Below are 23,506 nucleotides of genomic sequence, written 5' to 3' on the forward strand. Positions count from 1 at the left end.
TTTAATTCAATAGTTAAAGTGTCCAATAACTGTGCAGTTCCTGAGATTAAGCAAGTAGTATTTGACTGGTCATGATTCTAACATGGCTGCCCCATGAGGGGACCCTCTCCATGTTGAATAAAGAAGCTATTACGTCAGGCCCGGTTCCAGATCAAAATCACTGAGGGTGCTTCTGAAAATAGTGGGGTGCTCTGTATAAAGTGGAGATGTATCATAATTACACATTTTTAAAATATATTAAATCATGTTTAAATGCTACTAAAACAACGTAAATAACAGTTTTTTTATGTACAAAACATTTATTGCTTCGTTTTTTTCACATGATCTGTCACTGAAAATGACAGCAAAATGCTGCACCTGCAGATTAGGACATACTGATTTGCACAATCATACACGTTTATAAGTTTTGATGCAGCAATTGTGTGTTCACAAACTGCAGGGATTTTTGTGTGTTTGATGGGATTCAAGGAAATCTGCTTGCCAATTTACAGTATTAGACTTACATATTCAATTGAGCAGAGGTGTGCAGTTGTTTTGGTACAGGGGCCACATTAGCCGTTAAGTAGAACATGGAAGAGAGAAGATAAGAAGTTCTGCATAGTTGAATATTTTAATCCCAGAAGTAGTAGTGCACTCATGCACTCAATGAATGATGCACAATTTTCTGAAGTGTATACTGATGGCACCATTCTGTGATTGCTTGAAGTTTTGCTGCTACTTTTCTATCACGTGTTAGTAAAACTGAATTAAGACTGAGTATAATTATTGTTTATTTTACCATACTTCAATGCAGTAGTAATTTAGTATTTAATTTAACACTCTCACCTCATCAGGAGTCTGGTTTAATAGTAAAATAAAATATTCGGAAATTATAGATTCTAAAGGCTTATTTTAACGTTGGCCGCAAAGTGGACACATTTGTTTTATTCTCAGAACATTTTCAACCTGTTTACACGCTCATGGGTCATGATGTAGGTCTCATCAGTGGTTTATTTGGCATCTCATTCAGCACAACACTGAATAAAACAGGCTGCATGACACTGATAAATGATTACTGCCGGAGTAACATTCACATACAAGTGTGAGGGACTTCAGCATTTAACACAAAGAACAAACATATTCCTCTATCACCTCCGCGTGCGAAAGATGCGAAGATCTATCACTGAAAAGGTTTGCTCGCAGACTTGGCACCGAACAGCACACGCAACATCACGAATGGACAAGGAGTGGCTGGCTGGCTGCATCACACTTTTCTTTGAGCAGAATATTGCACTATTGAGCTCTTTAAGGTTTTTGTTTCTGAAGAGGAGAGAGAGAGTGTGCACACTTGCATGCATGGTTGCCAGATTGCATAAATTAAGTATGAAATAAGGTGAAATATTTCCAATTTGTGCAGGAATAAAGTGCATCCGGAAAGTATTCACAGCGCTTCACTTTTTCCACATTTTGTTATGTTACAGCCTTATTCCAAAATGGATTAAATTAATTAATTTCCTCAAAATTCTACAAACAATACCCCATAATGACAACATGTCTCTGCCTTACAAAATGTATACTCTTTTGACCGCGAGCACTTATGGCTGCGTTCAACGCATTACAACTGCTTTGTGCAGCATTGATGCGTAAAGCCGCGGACAGTCCGTGTGTCTAGAAAAACTAGGCTGACATTGCATGTGAACTACTGTGCTAATGAAATTTTCACCATGTGCACTATATGTGAGATGTACTGGCACGCAGAGAAACCAAGTATACTTTGGCCTTTGCTGTGTCGGTGACTCTGCAACAAACCTCAGTACTCAAGGGAGCGATAGAGTTGCCCTTAAAAGTTTGTGTCATAAAGGTGGATTATTTAATTTAGATGCATTAAATATATTGACTGTAAATGACTCAACTATATACACAATATTACGTTCACATACTTGCATAGGATATGTTTTGGCCTTTAAGATGCACATTTGAGTTAACTAAACTTTGGCACATTTCCATTTTCAAAAACCACATTTAATGCAAGATTTTGTACTAACCAGACTGTACCAAGCCTAGAGCTTTACTGGCTTCTAGTAGTGTTACACCTATTGAGAGCAAGTAGCACTCATATGGTACATGATTTGAGGTTTGTACATGCCACTTCCTTGGCAGCTGAGACCTAAAGTTGGATTGCTGAAATGTGGAGAGTGTTGTATAGTGTGGCAATATTTGCACAGCGATTGCAAGAATAAGACAGCTTTTTAGAGTAAACTATGAAATCGGCTTACTATTGCACTCCAGACTCAGATGAAATCAGAAATGTATTTTGGATTAAACCTTACCATATACGGTTTCTCTTATTTCTGTCCATTTAAAACAATCCCTATTTTTCATGGTCAGTGATATTTTACTTTGGTATTTTACTAAAGATGATGTCAAACAGTAAGTGGACAATCTTTTTGTCTCCCTATGTTTTGATTTGATTACAGGTTGACATTTTGTTTATATGCGTTTTTTGCAAGGTGTAAACCATAACGGGTCCTATAAAACTTACTACCTCCATCTGGTGGTTGTACCAGATGGTACCAGTTAGGTGCATACATCAGCAGAGTGCTCTAATAACAAATAAGGAACAAGATGCTAAGCTCAATGTTTGTTAGCTTGAATAGGTTAATCATCCGATTGCAGTCACAAAATTCTAGCATTAATATTTAATTAACATTAAGTTAATATTATTATTTTCTCTGCTGTTGCAATTTGTTCTCTTTAGTAAAACTCAATACACAGAAAGAAAAAAGAAAGAACAAAAAATAATATGGCACTAGCCTAATGTATTTTTATTATAACAATTTACATTAAAAAATACTCCATAAATTCTAAACGGAACACATAACATTTTGGACATTGCAATATGGCCCTAAAGATGTGAACAAGCCTTAATGCTCTTTGACTTCAATGTAGCATTTGCTTAATGAATTACACAGACATCATACAGAAACGCATCAGTCATCAGTTTGATATATTGTACAAAAAAAAAAAAAAACATTGACAATTACATCCAAAATATAGACAGATTGACCAAATACGAAATATTGCCTTTTGCTTTTGCACGGATATAAACACTGAAATTATTTGCAAATATACAATATGCTATCTTTCAACATTCCCATTTACATTGGACTAAATATACACAGCCAGCATAAGATGAAGATAACAAACCAAGAGACCTTCACATGACTAGACATTTGCCTGACATAAACATAGCTTTGACACAGTGAGTAAACCCAAGTCATTGATGTCCTCAATCCAAGTGGTACTATCCTCCATTTCTCTCCATCATGATATTGTTATGTGCAGCTCACTCAACAGAAAGAAGGACATCAGTCAGATCAGGGGCATTTTAGTGATACATTTTTGTCAATGCTACTTCAATGCAAAATTTTAGAAATAAAGGTCTTCAATACTACAGCAGAATAACAATTTCTTTGTATTATGTCAGTCAAAGGGATGAAAGGAAAACAGACAGACAGCAGACTCAGAGGCAGAGATGGTCTGTTTTCATTACACCAATGCAAGTGTTTGAATACAGGAAGGATCAAGATCGGACCCAGCTGACTGGCACCCACTGTGGCTCCCTCTCGAGTCGTTCCAGAATATTCCTCAGCTCCGCACAGGCACTGGCAGAGTCCTCTTTTATAAGGACCCTGTCCACTTGGTGGCCGTATTGTTGGTCCATCTGCTCGGCAGACTGTCTCATGTCCTGCAGGTCTTCATCCTTTTCACAATGGGAGGGAGGCCAATTGAAATGAGAAAATTAGATTTGCTTTGACTATGTACAATTTTTGGAATAAAATGAGATTTCCTAGAGAAGTTAGTATTAGCCAGAGTCTTATATAAATAAACTTATATACTATATATATATATATATATATATATATATATATATATATATATATATATATATATATATATATTTCTTTTTTTTTCTGTATATTTTTATTTTATTATTATTATTATTATTTTATTATTATTATTTTTTTTACCTGGATAGCATTTTTTTTAAAAAAGAAAGAAATTACTGGAACAAATTCTTCCTCCACATTTTAAATGTCTAGAGTTAGGGTATTTTTGTCTCATTCTGTGGCATTGCCCTGAGCCCTGGTTAATTTCTGACTCCAGTGAAATAAATAAATCTCACCGTCATGTGTCCATTATCACCCCTTACTGGTGATGTGCTAGTGCTACGCAGCCGACGACTCTCAGGGATGCGTGGCTTTACAAAGATGACATAGGGCTTAAACTCTGCCGTTCTAAGGATTTTAAGGGCCTGAAAATTAGAATGGAGTAAAGAGAGAACTGTTATGAGTTACCAGTTATGTGCACAACAAAAACCAAAACCTTTGGGTGGTGGTAGTCTAATTCTTGGCTGGTAACAAATATTACAGATTTAAATCCAAATTCGTTGGGTAGGAGAAAATCTTGTCTTGCCCACAGTTGTGCAAGAGATCACCACTGTGTCTTTGAGCAAGACACTTAATCTTAGGTTACTCCAGGGGGACTGTCTATGTAATTTATGTATAGTCTGCTTGATAAATGCCACTGCTAAATGAAAAGGTAAAGCCGTACTTGATTTCAGGGCCGTATCCACCACAGACATTGAGGGGGACATGTCCCCACAATGTTCAGATTAATGGTAAATCTAAATTTTGTTATAAACTTTACATGTGTCTGAAATGCAGAGAAAAGTCTAAAGAAAAAAAAAACTTTTCAATTCAAAATGGAAAAAATTATGTTTTACCTCAGGCTGAACATCTACCAGACACACTTTATTTCTCTCCAGTACGCTCCGAATGGACTCCAGACTCGTCCCATATTGGTTACTCTTGTATTCACCATATTCAATAAACCTACATTAGATAAACCATGTAAGTAGCTGTTAAATGTACATCTTTTAAACATAGCAATAAAAAATGAAATCATATAATACATGTAACAATAATAACAAATAACTCTCAGATGTGTATCAATATTGACCAAATGTGAATCAGATTTACTGTAGGCCTAAATATAAAAAACAAAAACAAATCTAGTCTTATGTAACATACTTATTAGATTGGATGTCAGTCTCAAAGGCCTGCTTGGAGATAAAGTGGTATTCTACACCCTCCTTCTCATGGCTCTTCTTGGGTCTTGTTGTGTCTGTTAGAAAGAGATAGTTCATCCCAACAATCAAAATTATGTTCTAATGTACTCACCCTCATGTTTTACCAAACCAATTTGACTATCACAGCCCATCTTTGTAATACAATGGCAGTGGATAGTGCCTCATTTTAAAGCTTAAAAAGGACCCCAAAGTACCCATAAATGCAGTCCATGCAATTTGTGCATTTTCAGCAAAAATCTTGATGTCCGTTGACTGTTTATGAGCACTATAATAGAAGCTTGTTCACAGTGACACGCATGTTCATGTGAGAACCTTAGTTTTAGCATTAAATAGCTCAAGTTTTTGCGTAACACCGTGAACAAGCTTTTCTCTTTGGGTTCATGAACATGTTAAAAAATACTTAAATATAAGGTAAATTCTCCCTAAAACTATGCCTTCATTAGACTTGTAACATGATGCTTAAGCTGCATAGACTACTTTGATGATACTTATGTGTTTATGTTTTGTGAATTAACGTCATATGAAGATTCCTAATACATGAAATACAATATGTAGTTATTGAAATTAAAATTTCTTTCCATTTATAGGTCTGAGAAAAGAGTAGGTTACTTTGATTCAGCTCCAAGATGTACCAGCCAGGATATTCTCTAATGTTGGAACAGTGGAAAAAGCAAACTCACGTGGAACAGCGACGCAATACCGATGAGGATTCTCAGCAATCACCTTCTGCTTCAGCTCATTGATCCGAGCACCAAGAGAGCCTAGAAAGAAAACAGAGGAAGAAAATTAGTGGCAACAGGTGAACTCATTCTAAGGGCAAACAAAAGTTTTTATAACTTGGATAGCATCAAAATCTTTTGGATCTTACCTATCAGCACAACAAGTCTTGGTTTATCTTGGGGTCTCATCTGATGTAGAATCACCTCTTCATATATGAGGAACTCAATCTCGGTGGACTCCGCAGGGCGAGATTCTGTGGGCGAACCCTGGCGATCTTTGCGGCTAAGCCTGAAGCTCCTCCTAAGACCAGCTGGAAGCCAGAAAGATTTGTCAATAGATCAACATGAGAACAGAGGATGGAAAAATAAAAGATAAATAGACATGACAGAGTTACAGGAACACAAATATCAGACAAAAAGACAAGGGTGGAAAGAGGTGCTGAAATATCCTGTCTCACAAATAATCATCACCTGGAGATTTGTATGTAACAGCTATGTTTCAGGGGCAAATAGCATTACGCTGTGAATGCTACATCAGCTTTGTACAGTTTAAAAGGATAGTTTACCCAAAATTGAAAATTATTTCATCATTTACCCACCCCCATGTTGTTCCAAACCCATATGACACTCTTGCATGAAACTCAAAAGGAGATGTAAGGTAGAATAGTAATGTTAGGTAGAATCACTTCTCACTTTCATTGTATGAAAAAAAAAGATGCAATGAAAGTAAATGGTGACTGAGGCTAACATTCTGCCTAACATCTCCTTTTGAGTTCTGTGCAAGAAATAAAGTCATACTGGTTGGAAACAACATGAGGTTGAGTTAATAATGACAGAATGTTCATTTTTGAGTGAACTATTTCTTTAATATGCAGTGAATAAGGTAAAGGTGAAGTGTGTAATTTCTGCACCACTAGCGGCACCAAACAATTTTCCCAAACACTCTGCTCGTCTGCCATTGGTCACCCCAAACTCACATCATTGGTTGATTCAATGTCGCTTCAAACAGAGTAATGTGCCACACAGCCACAGTTTTTACACTTTTTGGGGAAATCAAACTAAGAACAGCATACTAATAAAGCTGTCTCTGTCTCTGAAAAAGATACACACATCACCTTTAAAGCAGCAATGTATCTAGTCACCTTACAAGTGTAAATGAAATGTGGTACCTGAGTAAAACTCCCAGAAAAAGGCCTGGCCACAGGATGGTGCCACCACCTTACACTTTGGAGAAACTACAACTAATGTTAGACCATCACACATCCAGCATAATTCTATGGAGACCAGCACAAGCTAACAGCCATGCCGGGGCTGTGTGAGCCATTTGCCTAAAGCAACAGTCCACTGACTATAGCAGTGTGCATAAGTGGTTCAAGCTTAAGCAGTATAAGCTCTACAAACATTAAATGTCCCTCTTTGCAAACAGAAAAAGGCCTCAAACTTGCACAAAGAGGGAGTTGTCCAAAGCCAGCAGCAGAGCAGAGGGCTGTCATGATGTGACCAATGGCTGGGATCTTAGGATGTGCCAAGCGCATGAGCTGTGGTGCTGTGCACCAAATAATTCACAGAAAGAACCCGGGTGACATTTAAAGCATTTCACACCACACAACAAAGCACCATCCAGAGCCAAAGCCATGTGGAGTGCATTCAGGGTGCATGCTCTCACCTATGTGCTGTCCACTGCCACTGCCTTCACTGTCACAGTCCTCTGGAGGATGGGTGGGTGTGTCAGGGTAAACAGCAGAGATGGCAGGAGAGTGTAGGAGAGGATAATCAGTGGGATGGGGGAATACATGTATATTTTACAAGGACATTTTGTTGATTTTTCAGAAGGTCAAAGAAGGGTTGGAAACTCAGAGGTCAGAATTGTTGGAGATGACAAAGGACCGACAACAGCAAAATGAAGCAGCAAGCGCTGAGCGCACATAGGGTTATCAGAAAAAAAGGTTGTCTGCTTCAGCATTTCTCCATTGGGTGTTTATATATTCACAGGAGTTTTGTAATTGGGTGATTATTCAATTTAGTACACATTTGACTTCTTGAAATCTTGAAAATTTAAACTTCTATAAATTATGTTTCAATAAAATATTCATCACATATACAGGAATAAACATTTAAAGATCACTTCTTATTTCACATCCTTAGTAAAGCTCTTATTTCAGACAAATTGACAAATTCAGTTACAAAGTGGATTGCTGTGGACTGTACTCAGAGGTGGGTAGTAACACGCTACATTTATGCTGTTACATTTACTTGAGTAACTTTTTGGAAATTTTTTTTTACTTTTATAGCAGGTTTAAAAATGGGTACTTCTTACTCTCACTCAAGTAAATTTCTAATGAAATTTTGTAACTTTTACTTATTTACAATGGGCGGCATTCCTGTCGTTCCTGGGTTTAATTTTAATTAATGCGTAATTTATTGAGAGATTGTTGACTGGGACTTTTACGAGAGCGGAAGTTCACACAGAGGCCTGCTCTGCTGTCACAGACTCTCACTCAAATCATCAGTGCTGCAGCATCAAACTCTTCAAACAAAGTGAAACACTTTCTTCGCTCCACACAGTGGAAAAAAAGAGAATAGATTCATCATGCAATGCCTTCATTTAACACCAAGACAAGCTGATATTTCAAGATTAAAATCACAGCTCCAATTTAAGGCAGCACGCTGAGGTAAATTTTGGCTCTAATCCTAACGCGGGCTTTTCTGTGTGAATGTGTTGGTAATTTTCAAGGTGATTCTGTAACTGGGCTCTTATGACATCAGTATTTAAGTGTACATTTTTAAAGCAATGCAGCAATATATCAGTGCGCTTTGTCCCGCATGTAATGAACAGTATTTACGCATTTACCCCACGTCCTCAAGGGGGTACTGGAAACTATCGCAGCTACTTAAGGCGGATTAACTATAAATCCATGTAAACATCCAATTTAAGTGTAAATAAATGCCTTAGCTCTGCTGTTCGCGTGATTGACAACTGGAGCGCGAACAGACAGCATTTGTGCGCGTGCTCAGCGAGGTGCGCGGGGCGGGCGCGAGGTATCGCAAAGAGAGTGGCTGTGTCTGAAATCGTTCACTATTTCCTATATAGTGAATGGCAGTAAGTTCACTATATCTCAGCAGTGAGTGAAGTTGGACGCTGACATATACACAAAAGAATCGGATCTCTGAGGCTGTCATAGAAACATCCAATATGAACTTTTAAAATACTTGGGCCTTACTTGTTATTCTTATTAAATAATATATTAATACAATACATTTTTTATATATACTGTGTGTTAATATAAAGAGTAAACACATTTGATCAAATAAAGAGTACATTTTAAAATGTATCTGTATGTTTTGCCTCTCTATATGTTATGTTATTTTAATCAAGTAATGATTTGTCAAAAAGTAATTTAATACATTCAGCATGAAAGAAAACATTGCAGGAGTGAAGGAAGCAGTAAACTCCCAGCTCGTACGTCTTCCCCGTGGTGGATTGTGGGCAATTAAACATCGTCGAGTGTACATCAAATGTACACTCGAAATTAGAGTGCATTGTGGGTAAGAATGAGTGAACAAAAGCGGACACTCGAAATAGTGCAATATATAGTGGATAGGGGGTGGTTTCAGACACAGCGAGTGTTCTGCGACCAGGGTTGGTGCCCTACACAGGCTGCGTACTCTGCATTTAGAGAGCGGAGGTACTGCTGTACAGAACTAATGATCTAAACACTTATGACACTGAAAACTGTAACTACACTGAAATAAGAATCCGCACAGGACTTTAAAAGCTATGAAATAGTGAAATAAGGCATTAATAAAACATGATCTTGCTTTGGTTTATATTTCAGCATTATATATAATGTCCTTGTGGGACATTTTCACGTTTTCACTGTAATAATTACTAGAAATGTTTCCAAACCTCTCTTATTGACAAATTCATCCAGATCTGACAAGAGCCCTTAAAGGGATAGTTCACCCAAAAATTACAATTCTCATTATTTACTCACCCTCATGCCATCCCAGATGTGTATGACTTTCTTTCATCTGCTGAACTCAAATGAAGATTTTTAGAAGAATTTCTCAGCTCTGTAGGTCCTCACAATGCAAGTGAATGGGTGGCAACATTTTAAAGCTAAACAAAATCACATAAATCAGCATAAAATAATTGATAAGAATCCAGTGGTTAAATCAATATCTTCAGAAGCGATGTGATAGGTGTGGATGAGAAACAGAGAAACAGATCACCTTCACATTCTTGTGTTTTTGGTGATTCACATTCTCTGCATATCGCCCCCTGCTTTCTAGCAAAAAATAACAAATATTGATCATTTTTTCAGCCACACCTATCATATCACTTCTGAAGACATGGATTTAACTACTGGAGTTTTATGGATTACTTTTATGCTGCCTTTATGTGCTTTCTGGAGCATCAAAATTTTGGCCAACATAGCTAAAATATTAATTTGTGTTCTGCAGAAGAAAGGAAGTCATACACATCTGGGAGGCATGAGGGTGAGTAAATGATGAGAGAATTTTCATTTTTGGGTAAACTATCCCTTTAAAGTGATAGCTCAGCCATAATTTAATATTCTGTCATAATTTCCCTACCCTCATGTTGTTCCAAACCTGTGTGATGCTTTGCATTGTGTGGAACACAAAATATGTTAGACAGAATATTAGGGACTGACAGTCTCGCTCACCATTCACTTTAAAAAAAAAAAACAAAAAAAAAAAAAAAACAAATATATATATATATTTTCACTAAAAAAAAAATATATATATATATATATATATATATATATATATATATATATATATATATATATATATATATATATATATATATTAAATTCACTAAATTCATTGAAAGTAAATAGTGTCAAACATTCTGTCTAATATCTACTTATTGTGTTGCTTGGAAGAAAGAAAGTCATACGGGTTTGGAACAACATAATGGTGAATGATGACAGAATTTCCATTAATAATAATACTAATTCTGTAATACATCTTAAATGTGTATTATGTAATGGAATATAGGGGAGTTAACGTCTATTATGTCATTTGTGAAAGTAACGAGTTACTCACTACTTGAGTACTCTTTTAATTGGATACTTTCTTACTCTTACTCAAGTAATTATTTATGTTAGTACTTCTACTTGAGTAATTTTTTTTAAGTAATTGTACTTTTACTTGAGTACAGTTTTGGGCTACTCTACCCACCTCTGACTGTACTCCAATGAAAGTCTTATGTTCAATAATATGGAAATAAACAATATATTGCCTTATAAAGCCCCTTTTTGTATTGTCTTATCAATGCTTTACTCGTCTGCCACAATAATGCTATGCATTTGTATTATCTGAATTATATATTGAATTGTTGTTATTTAAAGGGCTTTCTCAGCAAATATTTGAATTCAGTTAATTAATTGGAATATCATGTAATTCAATAATAATAATAAAAAACATTTAATCAATTGACAGGCCTTAAAAAAATCTTGCAAATGAAACATTTCAATGTACTTAAAAATTAGGAAAAACAATTAAAGAAGGAAGATAAAAAATGAAGTTCTTATAATCTATTCTTTAAAGCTATAATGATTTTTAAAGTATTTTTTCTTTTAAATCCAAGAGGGACAGCAAAGTTCCCCTCATTGACAAATCACCCAATTAAAAAATGTTTTTATTTATTTATTTTGCTGCCAGTCTGTTTTTTTCATGGGCCAGCCATGGTTATAATTGTAACTTGGGGGTATCTGAAGAACACATTTTACAGATTTACAGTTCTAATGAAAGAGAAGAATCTTGATTTAATATAATTTTTGTCAAAATCGCTTACCTTTTTCACTATTCTGGTCACCTGGGGTAAGCAGAATGAGGAAACAAATACAATAGCTGAAACATTAATAAATATATTATATAGTAATATATTATAATATTACATAGCAAAATTGTAGTATTTAAATTTACATAGCATTTCATACTGAATAACACAGGATTGGGTCATGTAACAGGAACTGTTTTTATTATTCTTTAATAATAGGTTCAAAAAATCTGATTGTACAGAAGAGTATTAAACTTAATCCATTTACCAACATTCATCAGCATTTGGCTTTAACTGGTTCACTTCCATATTTCCCTGTTTTCTCTGAGGGCTAATCATTCAGCGCAGTTCAAAATTACTGCCTGGTGAATAATGCATCATTTTCAAATTGCATGTGATAATGTCAGACACAATAACTCACATCATTAGTTATGGAGTACATGCCCTACTTCTGTTAGCTAATAAGTAGCTTCTAAAAACTTACATGGTGCTGCTCTAGGAGATTTAGGGCTCTGGTATGTTCCCATTTTAATCCTATACATCAGTCGTCTGCAGATTTGGGAGGAAAAGACAAGACATGTTAAGAATAAGCATGAAAAGTATACATATCACAATTATTGTTTGTTCCATTTGAAACCACAAAAGTCTTATCTTTCCAAGACTTTATCCTAGATTAGAATCATATTACAGACTTGGTGTTTTAAGGGACTGGTTATAGTAAGTGGAGGGTAACTCTTGACATGGTCTTTGTTGTGTACCTCTCCTGGAACTGTCTTGAGGGAATGAGGCCGGCACGCAGGTTGCTGTCTCCGACTCGTTTGGCCTGCCACCATGTCGGGTCATCCTTGCTGACCACCTGCAGGATGTCTCCACGTGTAAAAGGGAGTCCCGCCTCCTGACAGGGTGTGGCCTTGTCCTCAAACGGTGTGTAGTCAAACAAGGCTCTTAAATAGACCTTAAACAGAAATAAGATAACTATTTACAGAAGTATGAATAGAGCTGTTCAGTCATGACGTCAGTTTGTAGGCCAATTTGGAAGACGTACTATGAGTCACCTTGGGAATTACTAATAGGATTTTAGAATAGCAGTTTTTGAATTATTGGTAAAATAAGGTCTGTAATAAACATTATTTTAAGAGACATTCCCATTTTGTTCTAAACATAAAATTCACACAGTCATCAAAATGAATTTTGAAGAGCTTTAAAAATATAAGTTGCATAGTACTATTTAAAGACTACAATGGTTGTCTGCTTAGTTACATGTCATTTGTCAAGCAAATGTGAGTTATCTATGGTTTATGTGCTTGACGATTTACATGTAATTAAGCAGACAGCCATTGTAGTCCTCATATGGCAATTTGTGATCAACTTGTTTTTAAATCACACAAAAGTTGTAGAACAAACCAGAAAGTCTCTTAAAACCACTATTCTTAAATCTACTTGAAAATGGCAATTCTCTTTAAGGTTTAGGACTACAACCAGAAGAGCTGTATTGTACATGCACAGTATATGTTATGTTGATGCTCTGTGTTCTGTTCAATGTCAACCCTGCTGAAAAGACCAGCAGCATATGTTGTGTTCTGGGTGCTGGTGCTGGATGCTGGAGGGCTGGTGTCGCCACCAGGCTTTTAAACTAGCTTTACCAGCTTTATCAGAAAGACCATGCCTGTCAACCAGCTGCACAAGTTGGATTTTGCTGTTGAAAAGCATGGCTATGCTGGTCCACTAGTTAGACCAAAACCAAACCAGCACAACCAGCATGGGAACTGCATGCTGGTTAAGATTATCTTTTTAGCAGGGAAGTTCAGTCACTCAGCAGTGATTTCATTCACCTTACTCTCCTTGAATCTGTCCTCCTCCTTAATGGCAGGAATTATCTTCAGAGTGATCGAGCCCTGAGACTGAGACTGCAGCCAACAAGACGATAAACATCAAGGACACTAAATTACACAAGTGCTTCTCTGTTTTGAGATTTGAAATCTTCTGGGAATGATTCAGCAGTTTGTAAAATAGGAGGAAGCTAATAGTGCACTCACCAGAATCTGACTGATCTCCTCAGGACGTTTGTGTATGATGAGATTTCCATTGACCTCTCTTAGCTCATCTCCAACATGCACCAGACCTGAAGAACATTTAAGCAACAGTAGTCACAGTGCATTCAAAATGTATCAAAATATCATATCTATAAATCTATAAGGATTTCTCAAAATGTGTTGATGAGTACACTGGACATATTAATAATCTGTTTTATTTGTTTTAAATATTGCATACAAATTTCATTATACATTATATTGCCAAAAGTATGTGGACAACCCATTTTAATTAAGAGTTTTGGCTATTTTAGCTACACCCAATACATAACATCAAGCATACAGTCATGCAGTCTACTAGACAAACATTTAGAGCTCAGTGACAATCAATGTGACGCATAAGATGTTATCAGTGAAATGGTGTACAAAGTCTGGTGTGGATGAACTTGACTGGCCTCACAAAGTCCAGACCTGAACCCCACTGACCACTGAATGCAATTCAGTGCCCATCACCCAACATCAATGTCTGACCACATTGATGCTCTTATGTCTGAATGGGAGCAAATCCCCTATGCTTCAACATTTTGTGGAAAGCCTTCCCTGATAAGTGGACCCTGTTAAAGGGAGGACCAACTCCCTTTTAATGAAAAATCTATTATTTGAAATGAAATGTTAACAAGGACATATATGAGTGTGGTGTTCTGGTGTCCACATACGTTTGGTCATACTGTATGTTGTGCACATTAGAACAACCTAGAATACATACAGATGCAAATCATATTCCAGCAGAATTTCCATGGCAACCATAAAATCCAGCTCTGCATATTTCCATTGTAATCTGTAATCTCAAAGCAATGCATAATCTCAAGGATTTTAGTCAATATTTTGCTTGTCATCAGAAAAATCCACTGCCCCGAATGCTATTAATATCAACAAAATCATGATTCTTCTGTGATTACTTCTCTTGTTGTTGACATAATTTTCAAAATAATTTTTCCCCTTTTTTAAGATCTCAAAGGATGAGAGATTCACAGTAAATTGTGTTGTGTAACACTTGAATAAGTGACATTCAATTCCTTCTCTATATAGAATTGAGTCATTTTTCACAGTTTTAGAGATTCAACATTTTTTGGCTTATATGCTCTCTGACCGCGTCATCACAGATTATGTTACGCCAAATCTGCTGAGAGAGATTTTGGTGTCGTGTAGCCACAGTGAAAAAGTACTCGTTGATAGGGGGAGGGACTAGACTGTCACTCACCACTGCGGTCTGCAGCCCCGCCCCTCATGATCCTAGCAACCACCACTGCCCCAGTTACCTCATCCCTGCGGATGGTCGCACCCTAAAGAAACAGAGCCACAGGCTACAGCGGGCCATATATTTTCATATATTGTCACAATCGATATCTAATATGACGTTTCATGATAATGATTATGATGATTATAAAGATTTAAGTCAGTGCAATAGGAATAGCCAATGTTGTCTTAAATCTAATTTAATGTCTGATCTAATATTGGCTTCTTTTTCTCTTATATATATATATATAAAGCTAGACCAAAACCAATATGTATATATGACATAAAATGTCCCAAACAATCTGATATATATTACTGAAAGAGGTGCTTTGAGAAATCACACATATTTCTGTGATGGGCCTAGGCTCTCTAAACAACTGCATTTACAGCTTCAGAATACTTTTTGGACAGTTCTTCTCTAGAAAGAACTTGATCTTAGGGTCACGACAATGCAGCTTTGAGTGGATTGGGCAGGATTTCATGATAATCACCACAGATGGCCACCAGCATGTTTTCCTTGACTTTAAGGGGATTTAAGACAATAAATCTTAAAGTTTAAGAGCAATTAAGGATGAGAGAGTGCTGGGGACAGTCCCACACTTTTTAACCAATCAGAAAACTAGCCATCACTAGACTCATTTAGCATTCAGGTTTGCTGACATCTGATTGGCTAACATGTCTTTCAAGGGGAGGGTTTAGAGATAGGGTGTGAAATTAGCAAAACTGGTAAAATTAGCAAAATCTTTTAACTGTTATGAACTGGTCACACACATTTCCAGTAATGTACTGTAACAGTCTGATGCTTAAACTACTGTTGACTTTTGCTGAAACTCACCAGAGGCTCTTTGTTCTTCACCAAACGCACAATCTTCACAGATTCCTCCTCCAATTCATCATCCAGATCATCCGGCAGAGGGGGGAGCATGGGGTCAAAGTTCTTCTGCGCCACCGTGTCATGTACTGTCAGCACTGCCTGATGGATCATGCAGAGAGGTGAGAAAAAGCACAATAAAAGTTTGCAAGCTGTTCCAATGGTGCTGTGGAGGACATAATGGATGTGTCCGTGTGTGAGAGATAGAGAAAGAATATAAGCATAACTGGGCTGAAAGAGAATAGATATAAAAGAAGAGAGAAACAGGAAACTAATGCCTGGGGCACTGTGAGGAAATGAGTGAGTCTAATTAGAAGGTTTTGAAAATGTCATCTGATTCCAAAGCAGCACACTCAAACAAAAACTAATTAAGTCTAATCACTCAAAGCTTCTTTTATTGACTGATTATAGCATCTTGACATGACTGTGTAGCTGGAAAACCCCCCACTTTCGTGTAAAAATCAAAATGATAAAAACAATGCAAGTTCTTGCGTGATCATCCCTGCCACTGTGAATGAGTTTCTCTCATGCTGAAAAATCACTGAACAATGACTTAAATATTGGGTTGTTTCCTACTAAAACCTTGGAATATGATGCACGAGCCGCTTGGAGTCACTTCAATAAGAAAGAAGGCCACACTGGTTTGGAATGACGTAAACAATGACAGAATTTTAATTTTTGGGTGAACTATCCTTTTAAGTTGAATGTGAAAGGAGAAGGGTTAAGGTTAGAAGAAGGTACATGGTTATAGGTAAGAAAGTCCCTAGATATGAATGACACCAAGAGTTTGATTTAGCAGTTAATTTTAGAGTTTGGCTTTGGGAATTCCCTACAAAGACAAAAAGACTGTATGTGTCTATGTTAGTTTTGAACCTTCACATGTGGAGCAGTCAGAAGCATCAATAGCTCTCTCTCATCCTCTTCCAGTGGTCCATTCTGCAGCTCCTCAGCAACCTGTCAATCCAAACCACAAGATCAGTGAAGTCATAACATTCTATGGCATTTTGATGTCTATAAAAAGCATTTTATAATCAAAAACCTAACGTTTGAATAAGAGACACACACTTACGTCCTCTACCAGGCAGGAGGCGCTGTGGAGCACTGGGGTCGGGCTCTGCAGCTGGAATTGCCTCAGTCGCTCATGGATCTGCAGAAATGGCCCGTATTACATAATTGTTCACAAAACAACACTATTAGGAGATTAGATTTTGGCTATGTTCAGAATGGAAAATTGTACTAGCATACTACTTCCTGAATACCTCACAGGATAGACTATACTGCCTACTATTTTAAAGTAGTGAGTGAAAAAGCAGGCATTATTCCACAAAACAGGTTTCAGACAGTAATATGCTACATGTCATGTGTATGACACCCAGTTATCATCTTGGATGAAAACTACATTTTTCAATCAAATACTGAGTCTGAAAAGATATTTATTAATTCTGGCTCATTCATCTCACTGGTTATAAAATGTCAAGTTAAGCACATTGCATAGGGATACACTATTCCTTGCCATGTGCTCTGCACATTTTGGCAAATGTAGTAGGTCATCAGGGTATTCCACGCATACAGAAGAAAAATACATTCTGTACACTGCAGCAATAGCGTAGTAGGAGTATTATGTTAGTATGCTATTCCAAACATAGGCATTATCTCCAGCATGACACACTTTCATAAGATTGCTGAGGCCTCTCTCACTGAACACCTCTCTGAGGAAGACCAGGTCCTCCTTATGATTAGCTTCTGGATGCAGCTGTGAGGTGAGGAGGGCTAGCATCTCATGTAAACCTGCAGCAGGAAAAAACAAAAAGTTATATATATGTTTATGTTTTAAAACATGGGTTATGTAGTGGGAAGCACATCAACAAAGTTGTAGTGTAATTTTAAATCAAGTTTAAAATTGTAATCAGTTCAAGGTTAGGGGTTTGTGGTGGAACTTCAGGGAGTTTGTGAGATTGTGATAGAAATGCCATTGCATAATTAAATAGAATAAAAATGTAAAATGTATATATAAATGTATGGCAAAACTACGAAAAATAGAACACTTACATGATCTTATCAGAATGATTCAATAAGTTGTTTTAATTATTTCCAAATAAAAACATGAATATGTTGTAATATTCATCATGGGTTTAAATTACAGTAGCAATACTTTAAATCACAGGGGGTACTTGAGGTAAATAATTAATGTAAAGGGTTTTAGCTCACAAAAAAGGTAGATAACTACAGGATTAAATGAGCTTCACACCTGCTGTGTAAAGTATTTACCTTTGGTAGGTGAGAGAACAGGCATGGCTACTCGTGAGACAGACAAATATGCAGGAAAAAGGGTCTCTCGGGTCACTCACAACGTGAGCTCATCTGAAAAGCCTGTTATGCATAAAACCTTAAAAACAGAAAAGAAAAATGTTTTGGTTCAAGCCAGCTTTGGGGAAACCCTAACAATTTGGCTGTTACATTCTGTCAAATTGTAAGTGTGCTATATAGCTTTTCAGTAGTAATGTGGCACATCAAATCAATGAGGCAAATATAGTGGTATACAATTACAAGGTAATATAATATTTCATGCTCATACTGATCAATTCATTTTGAGATTTTTGTGTCATTACTGCATAGTAAGGTTCACTGTCAGATGTTACAGAATAAAGACAATAGTCATCAGACATGGCATTACATTTAATTGTATTTAGTCATCTCACTTTAGTGGTAGGATAAAATGTTGCCTTGACAAGCCAATTGTGGAAAAACATCTCACTTCAGAGGGGATATAGATTCTGGTGGTCTGCACAGATCCCAGCGATTGAGTGAAGTAAGTGGAAATATGATCACTTCAAAAAGAGTCCAGTGGGAAAAAATCCCCATGGCAACAACAATCAAAACTTAGTCACTACTTTCCATCCAGATTGACAGGAACAAAATCACAGGACTCAATTATTTGTAAGAGGCTCTGCACTTGTTTAAAGTCCCTGTTAACCACGTCTAAAAAGTATACTTTTTCAATTCGACTGCAACCACTGTGTGCAGTTTTTAAAATAATTTTGCCTTTCTACAATTCCTGCCAAATGGCCCTAAACATTCCTAGTAATGCAGTGCTCGAAGTCTGGATTCCTATCACCAATTACCATTCAGAGAAAGCAATAAGTGTATAGGATTGAGTATACATTGGTAAACATAACTGAAACCAAGTTTATTTAGCAGACACTTTTATCCAAAGCAATTTAAAGTACAAAATTCCATTACAGGAATTTAAGATTAAAGGGATAGATCACACAAAAATAAAAATTATATCACCATTCACTCATCCCTGTGTTTTTCCAAAGCCATATGACTTACTTCTGTGGAACACAAAATGAAATGTTAAGATGAATGACAGCCTGAGTCACCATTCACTTTCATTGTATGGAAATCAAAGTCAGTGGTGATGAGACTTACATACTGCCTAACATTTTATTTTGTGTACCACAGAAGAAAGAAAGTCATATGGGTTTGGAACAACAAAAGGGTGAGTAAATAATGACATAATTTTCATTTTGGGGGGAACTATCCCTTTAAAGGTGCACTCAGTAGTTTTTTTTTTTTTTAGGTGTATCCTTTTATGTGGACTTGCACTGACAACATATATTTAAAATCATTACCACTCAATTGAGATGAAGACTTATACATCAGTAACCTAAAAAAAGCTGTTTTGTTCTACGTGGAGAGGGTCCCCTCATGGGGGCTGCCATGTTAAATCCTCATGGGACTACTTAATATATGGAGGAAGCTATAGGGCAGGAACTCTTAGAAGATTGAGGATGGAGATGGAGAGGTGGAGCGATACTGGAAAGACTGTTGCTAGAGTGAGGTAATCAGCGACATATATATTCTGCAGCCTGCAGGTTGATTGGCAAATTAGATTAAGCTGCAGTATTCCACTGGTCATGTGATCCTAACATGGCAGCCCCCATGAGGGGACCCTCTCCATGTAGAACAAAACAGCTTTTTTAAGGTTACTTATATACAGTAACTGGAATCTAATGTGTCATCATGATTTTAAACACATGTTTAAAAACCTTACTGAGAGCATCTTTAAGTGCTAACCCAAAATAAGAAAATAGAAGAAATTGTGGAATATTGTTGTAACCATTTCGCAGTCAGAAAATGTGTTGACTGATATTTTGTGGTTTTCTCTAGATTTCAGCATCTAGTAAAAATTCAGGTGGTTTCAACAATAAAAAGCTATAAATACAGATGTAGGCCAAATCATCACTCATATTATTGTAGGCCAAAATAGACCTACAGTTTCAAAAATGAAATCCCTGTGCTTATTAAAGATTCAGTATGATCTGCAAAACTCAGGCATTCTGATTGTGGTATATGTAGCTCAAACCCTTAAAGGAAAAGTTCACACAAAAATGTAAATTCTCTCATCATTTACTCACACTTATGCCATCTCAGATGTGTATGACTTTCTTTCATCTGCTGAACTCAAATGACATTTTTTAGAAGAATTTCTCTGCTCTTTTCTCAATGCGAGTGAATGGGTGCCAAAATTTTGAAGCTCCAAAAATCACGTAAGTCATCATAAAAGTAATCCATAAGACACTTATAGAAGATATCTTCAGAAGTGATATGATTTGGGTGTGGGTGAGAAACAGATCACTTTCACATTCTTCTTCTGGTGTTTTTGGTGATTCACATTCTTCATGCATATCGCCCCCTACTGGGCAGCGAGAAGAATTTCAAGCGAAAAAGGACTTAAATATTGATAATTTTCTCACCCACACCTATCATATCACTTCTGAAGATATGGATTAAAACACTGGAGTCATATGGATTACTTTTATGATGCCTTTATGTGCTTTTTGAAGCGTCAATATTTTAGCACCCATTCAACTGCATTGTATGTACAGAGCTGAAATATTCTTCTAAAAATCATAATTTGTGTTCTGCAGAAGAAAGAAAGTCATACACATCTGGGATGGCATGAGGGTAAGTAAATGATGAATTTTCATTTTTGGGTGAACTATCCCTTTAATATGAGAGGTGAAATATTGAGGGGTGCCATGATATGAAAATTTGGTACGGCTTGTACCAGATGCAGCCTTACTACAGACTTTACATTTTCTGAAAGCCCTCTAATCCAAGCTGATTTTCTGAAAACACCAGAACTATCTCTCTTTTTCCCTCTCTTTTTCTTTCTATTTTCCCCCCTTTCTCTCTGATTATGATGTGTTTGATGGAAAGATTACACTGGTTTGCATCTCTCTTCAACTTACTCTTATGCTGCTGCTGCTTTGACAGGATTCTCACTAGACATATGCTCAGATCAGGCTTCTCTCTATCTACCTTCCTATGTACCCTACCTACCTACCAAACCCACCTACCTACCTACCTACCTACCTACCTACCGACCGTCCGACCTACCTACCCTTGACACGTAGCATTTTTGTTTTCATGCAGTCAGAAGACACTGGGCCAGCTCTGTCTGACCTAACATCATCCTCTTTTTCTCCAGCAGAACAGCAGGTCTTTTGCCCAGTTCTCACCCTAACAGAGTGATTGATGTGAGGCTAAAAACATGCCCTACTGGGGGACAAGGTCATTCCACCACCCTTCTGCCACCATCTGTCCCCTCCACTATCATGCACTGCTAAAGGCCACCATAGTGCTGATAGCTATTTTGTGTGTGTGCATGTACAGAATACATGTATGGATACAAGCATGGATAGCAAATACATCAAATTAAATCTCTTTGGAGCAGATTATTGTAAATTACATCAGCAGGAGTCACTGAGCGCTATGGGATAGAGCCAAATTCAGCAGATTATAAGAAAACAGTCTGGACATCACAACAAAACACATCACAACAATCAGCAACAATATATGCACATGAAAAAAGTCTGTATTAGAACAGACTTGTTAGTTTACAGGTTGTCAAAGAAGCCTAATGCATAGACGCATGCATGCCTCTACTCATGTACACTGACATTCATAAAAATACACACACAAAGACATTTCTTTTTCTGTCATGGTGGGGACTTTCTGTTGACTTCTATTGTTTATACTAAGCTAATGATATTTTCTGTGCCCTAACCTTACCCCTACCCTTAACCCTTACAAAGCCCTTACCCCTACCCTTAACCCTGAACCCTAACCCTAACCCTTACCCTTAACCCTGAACCCTAACCCTAACCCCTACCCTTAACCCTTACCTCTGCTTTTCTACATTTTCATTAACATTATTTAGTATGTTTATTAAACCTTATCCTCGTAGGGACAATTGGGACACACAATGTAGGTGAATTTAGGTTTTCCTATCCTAAATGTCCCCATAATGTAGGCAAAATCTGACCCAAACATATATACACAGACATGCACAGGCATGACATAACACACATCACAGGTGCAAGGTAATATGCTGAAGGCTGCTCAAGGAAATCTAAGAAAGCAAAAGCTAGAGAGCAACAAAAAAGGCAGTCATATTTTGAACTCTAAAATACAACATCTATATCACTATTTTTCTATTCACACACCCTCACCAATAAATTTCTGAAGATATATATATGACCATCACTTTAAAAACCTAAAGAGAATCTGATAAATAGTCAGGGAGACCCAGCATCCCTCTACCTCATTCCAGTGTATGTGCATCCCAGAGTCTCTCCGGAACTGAGCGTCAGTGAATGTGGCCAGCAAAAAACACATCGCTGGATGCTGAGATCCTTTTAAGTGCTGAATCCTTCCACCCTGCTGTTCACTCTGTCTGCAGAACGGATTATACACCCAGCCGTGAAAAAGGGAGGATGCCCCCGTATCTCTTACCTTTCACTGTCTCTGTGTGTGTGAGGTTATTTCTGCTTTCATGGAAAGACCCTGTGCATCTCTGTGGCAATTCCTGCTACACTGGCTCGAGTGTCTATTAGTGTGTTGGTTTTTCGGTTCCTTCCCCTCTCTCTCTCTCTTACACACACAATCTTCAGCCCTCCCTTCTTCAATCTCTTGCTTTATCACCATCCCCCATCTGCTCCTCTTCCTCTCTCTCTCTCCTCTAATGAGGCTCGCTGTGATATGGCAAGAGCTGATAAGCAGTGCCTGAAACTGGACAATGTAGCATACTTGCGTATTGCGAGCCCATCAAAAGCCTCGGTCAAACACACATTAATCATGTTTGAAGGTGTTCTGGTTTTCATAACTTTTAATATATGCAGGCTGAAATACAAATAGCTACTTTATTATGTTCAATCACTCTGGAAAAATACAATAAAAATAAATAAACCATATGGGGTTTATTGCCACACTGGTGGAACCCTCTGGAGAACCTCTAAGGTTTCTCTTAAATATCCTATTGTTACTCAAGGAACTGAAATGCTGTTCATATTTCAAATTCCTCAAAGCCCTTCCTTTATAACAGGGATACTCTGGAACTTCCTGGTTCCATTTTTGTAAGCTCCTCAGAGAACTGCCCTGTTTGGAGTGTGTCTAGAGGTTCTTTAAAATGTGTTTTTCCACCATCGACCCAAACAGTTCTGAGTATTTGTTCCAGAAGCATTTCCACCTGAGCACGGTTTGGCATGGTACGATTAAAAACCATTCCCGGCCCGGATTTCTCAGCACGGTTAGTAAACCATACTCAATTGTACTGGAGGACCACCTGTGGTGACTCACTAT

The 23,506-nt window shown here is 37.2% G+C and overlaps 1 protein-coding gene across 5 annotated transcripts; it reads right to left on the reverse strand.

Moving 5' to 3' along the window:
• Window positions 1–2,995: 2,995 nt before the first annotated feature.
• Window positions 2,996–22,792, reverse strand: LOC127427250 (MAGUK p55 subfamily member 3-like). 5 transcript variants are annotated; one of them, XM_051674729.1, is made up of 20 exons: window positions 22,661–22,792; window positions 18,125–18,242; window positions 17,526–17,644; window positions 16,926–17,003; window positions 16,730–16,810; window positions 15,821–15,958; window positions 14,951–15,032; window positions 13,696–13,781; window positions 13,492–13,566; window positions 12,418–12,614; window positions 12,144–12,208; window positions 11,675–11,695; window positions 7,517–7,558; window positions 7,020–7,085; window positions 6,000–6,161; window positions 5,812–5,892; window positions 5,073–5,166; window positions 4,766–4,874; window positions 4,166–4,294; window positions 2,996–3,742 (listed from the first exon to the last, which is right to left on the reverse strand). In XM_051674729.1, the coding sequence occupies exons 2-20, from the start codon at window positions 18,147–18,149 to the stop codon at window positions 3,563–3,565; spliced, it is 1,830 nt and encodes a 609-aa protein (XP_051530689.1). In that variant the 5' UTR covers window positions 18,150–18,242; window positions 22,661–22,792; the 3' UTR covers window positions 2,996–3,562. The 5 variants fall into 5 exon arrangements, with proteins under 5 accessions (XP_051530689.1, XP_051530690.1, XP_051530688.1 ...); XM_051674730.1 differs by having other exon boundaries at window positions 17,562–17,644; window positions 22,469–22,748; XM_051674728.1 differs by having other exon boundaries at window positions 22,469–22,748.
• Window positions 22,793–23,506: the final 714 nt, after the last annotated feature.

The sequence above is a fragment of the Myxocyprinus asiaticus genome, chromosome 36, assembly GCF_019703515.2.
Source record: "Myxocyprinus asiaticus isolate MX2 ecotype Aquarium Trade chromosome 36, UBuf_Myxa_2, whole genome shotgun sequence".
Taxonomy (NCBI): Eukaryota; Metazoa; Chordata; class Actinopteri; order Cypriniformes; family Catostomidae; genus Myxocyprinus; species Myxocyprinus asiaticus.

Coding starts and splice junctions, on each gene's coding strand:
- LOC127427250 (XM_051674729.1), bottom strand. CDS start 18,149: ATGCCTGTTCTCTCACCTACCAAAG. Junction 16,811..16,925: donor CCTCCTGCCTGGTAGAGGAC/GTAAGTGTGTGT, acceptor TTGGATTGACAG/GTTGCTGAGGAGCTGCAGAA. Junction 15,959..16,729: donor TGACTGCTCCACATGTGAAG/GTTCAAAACTAA, acceptor ATGATCCATCAG/GCAGTGCTGACAGTACATGA.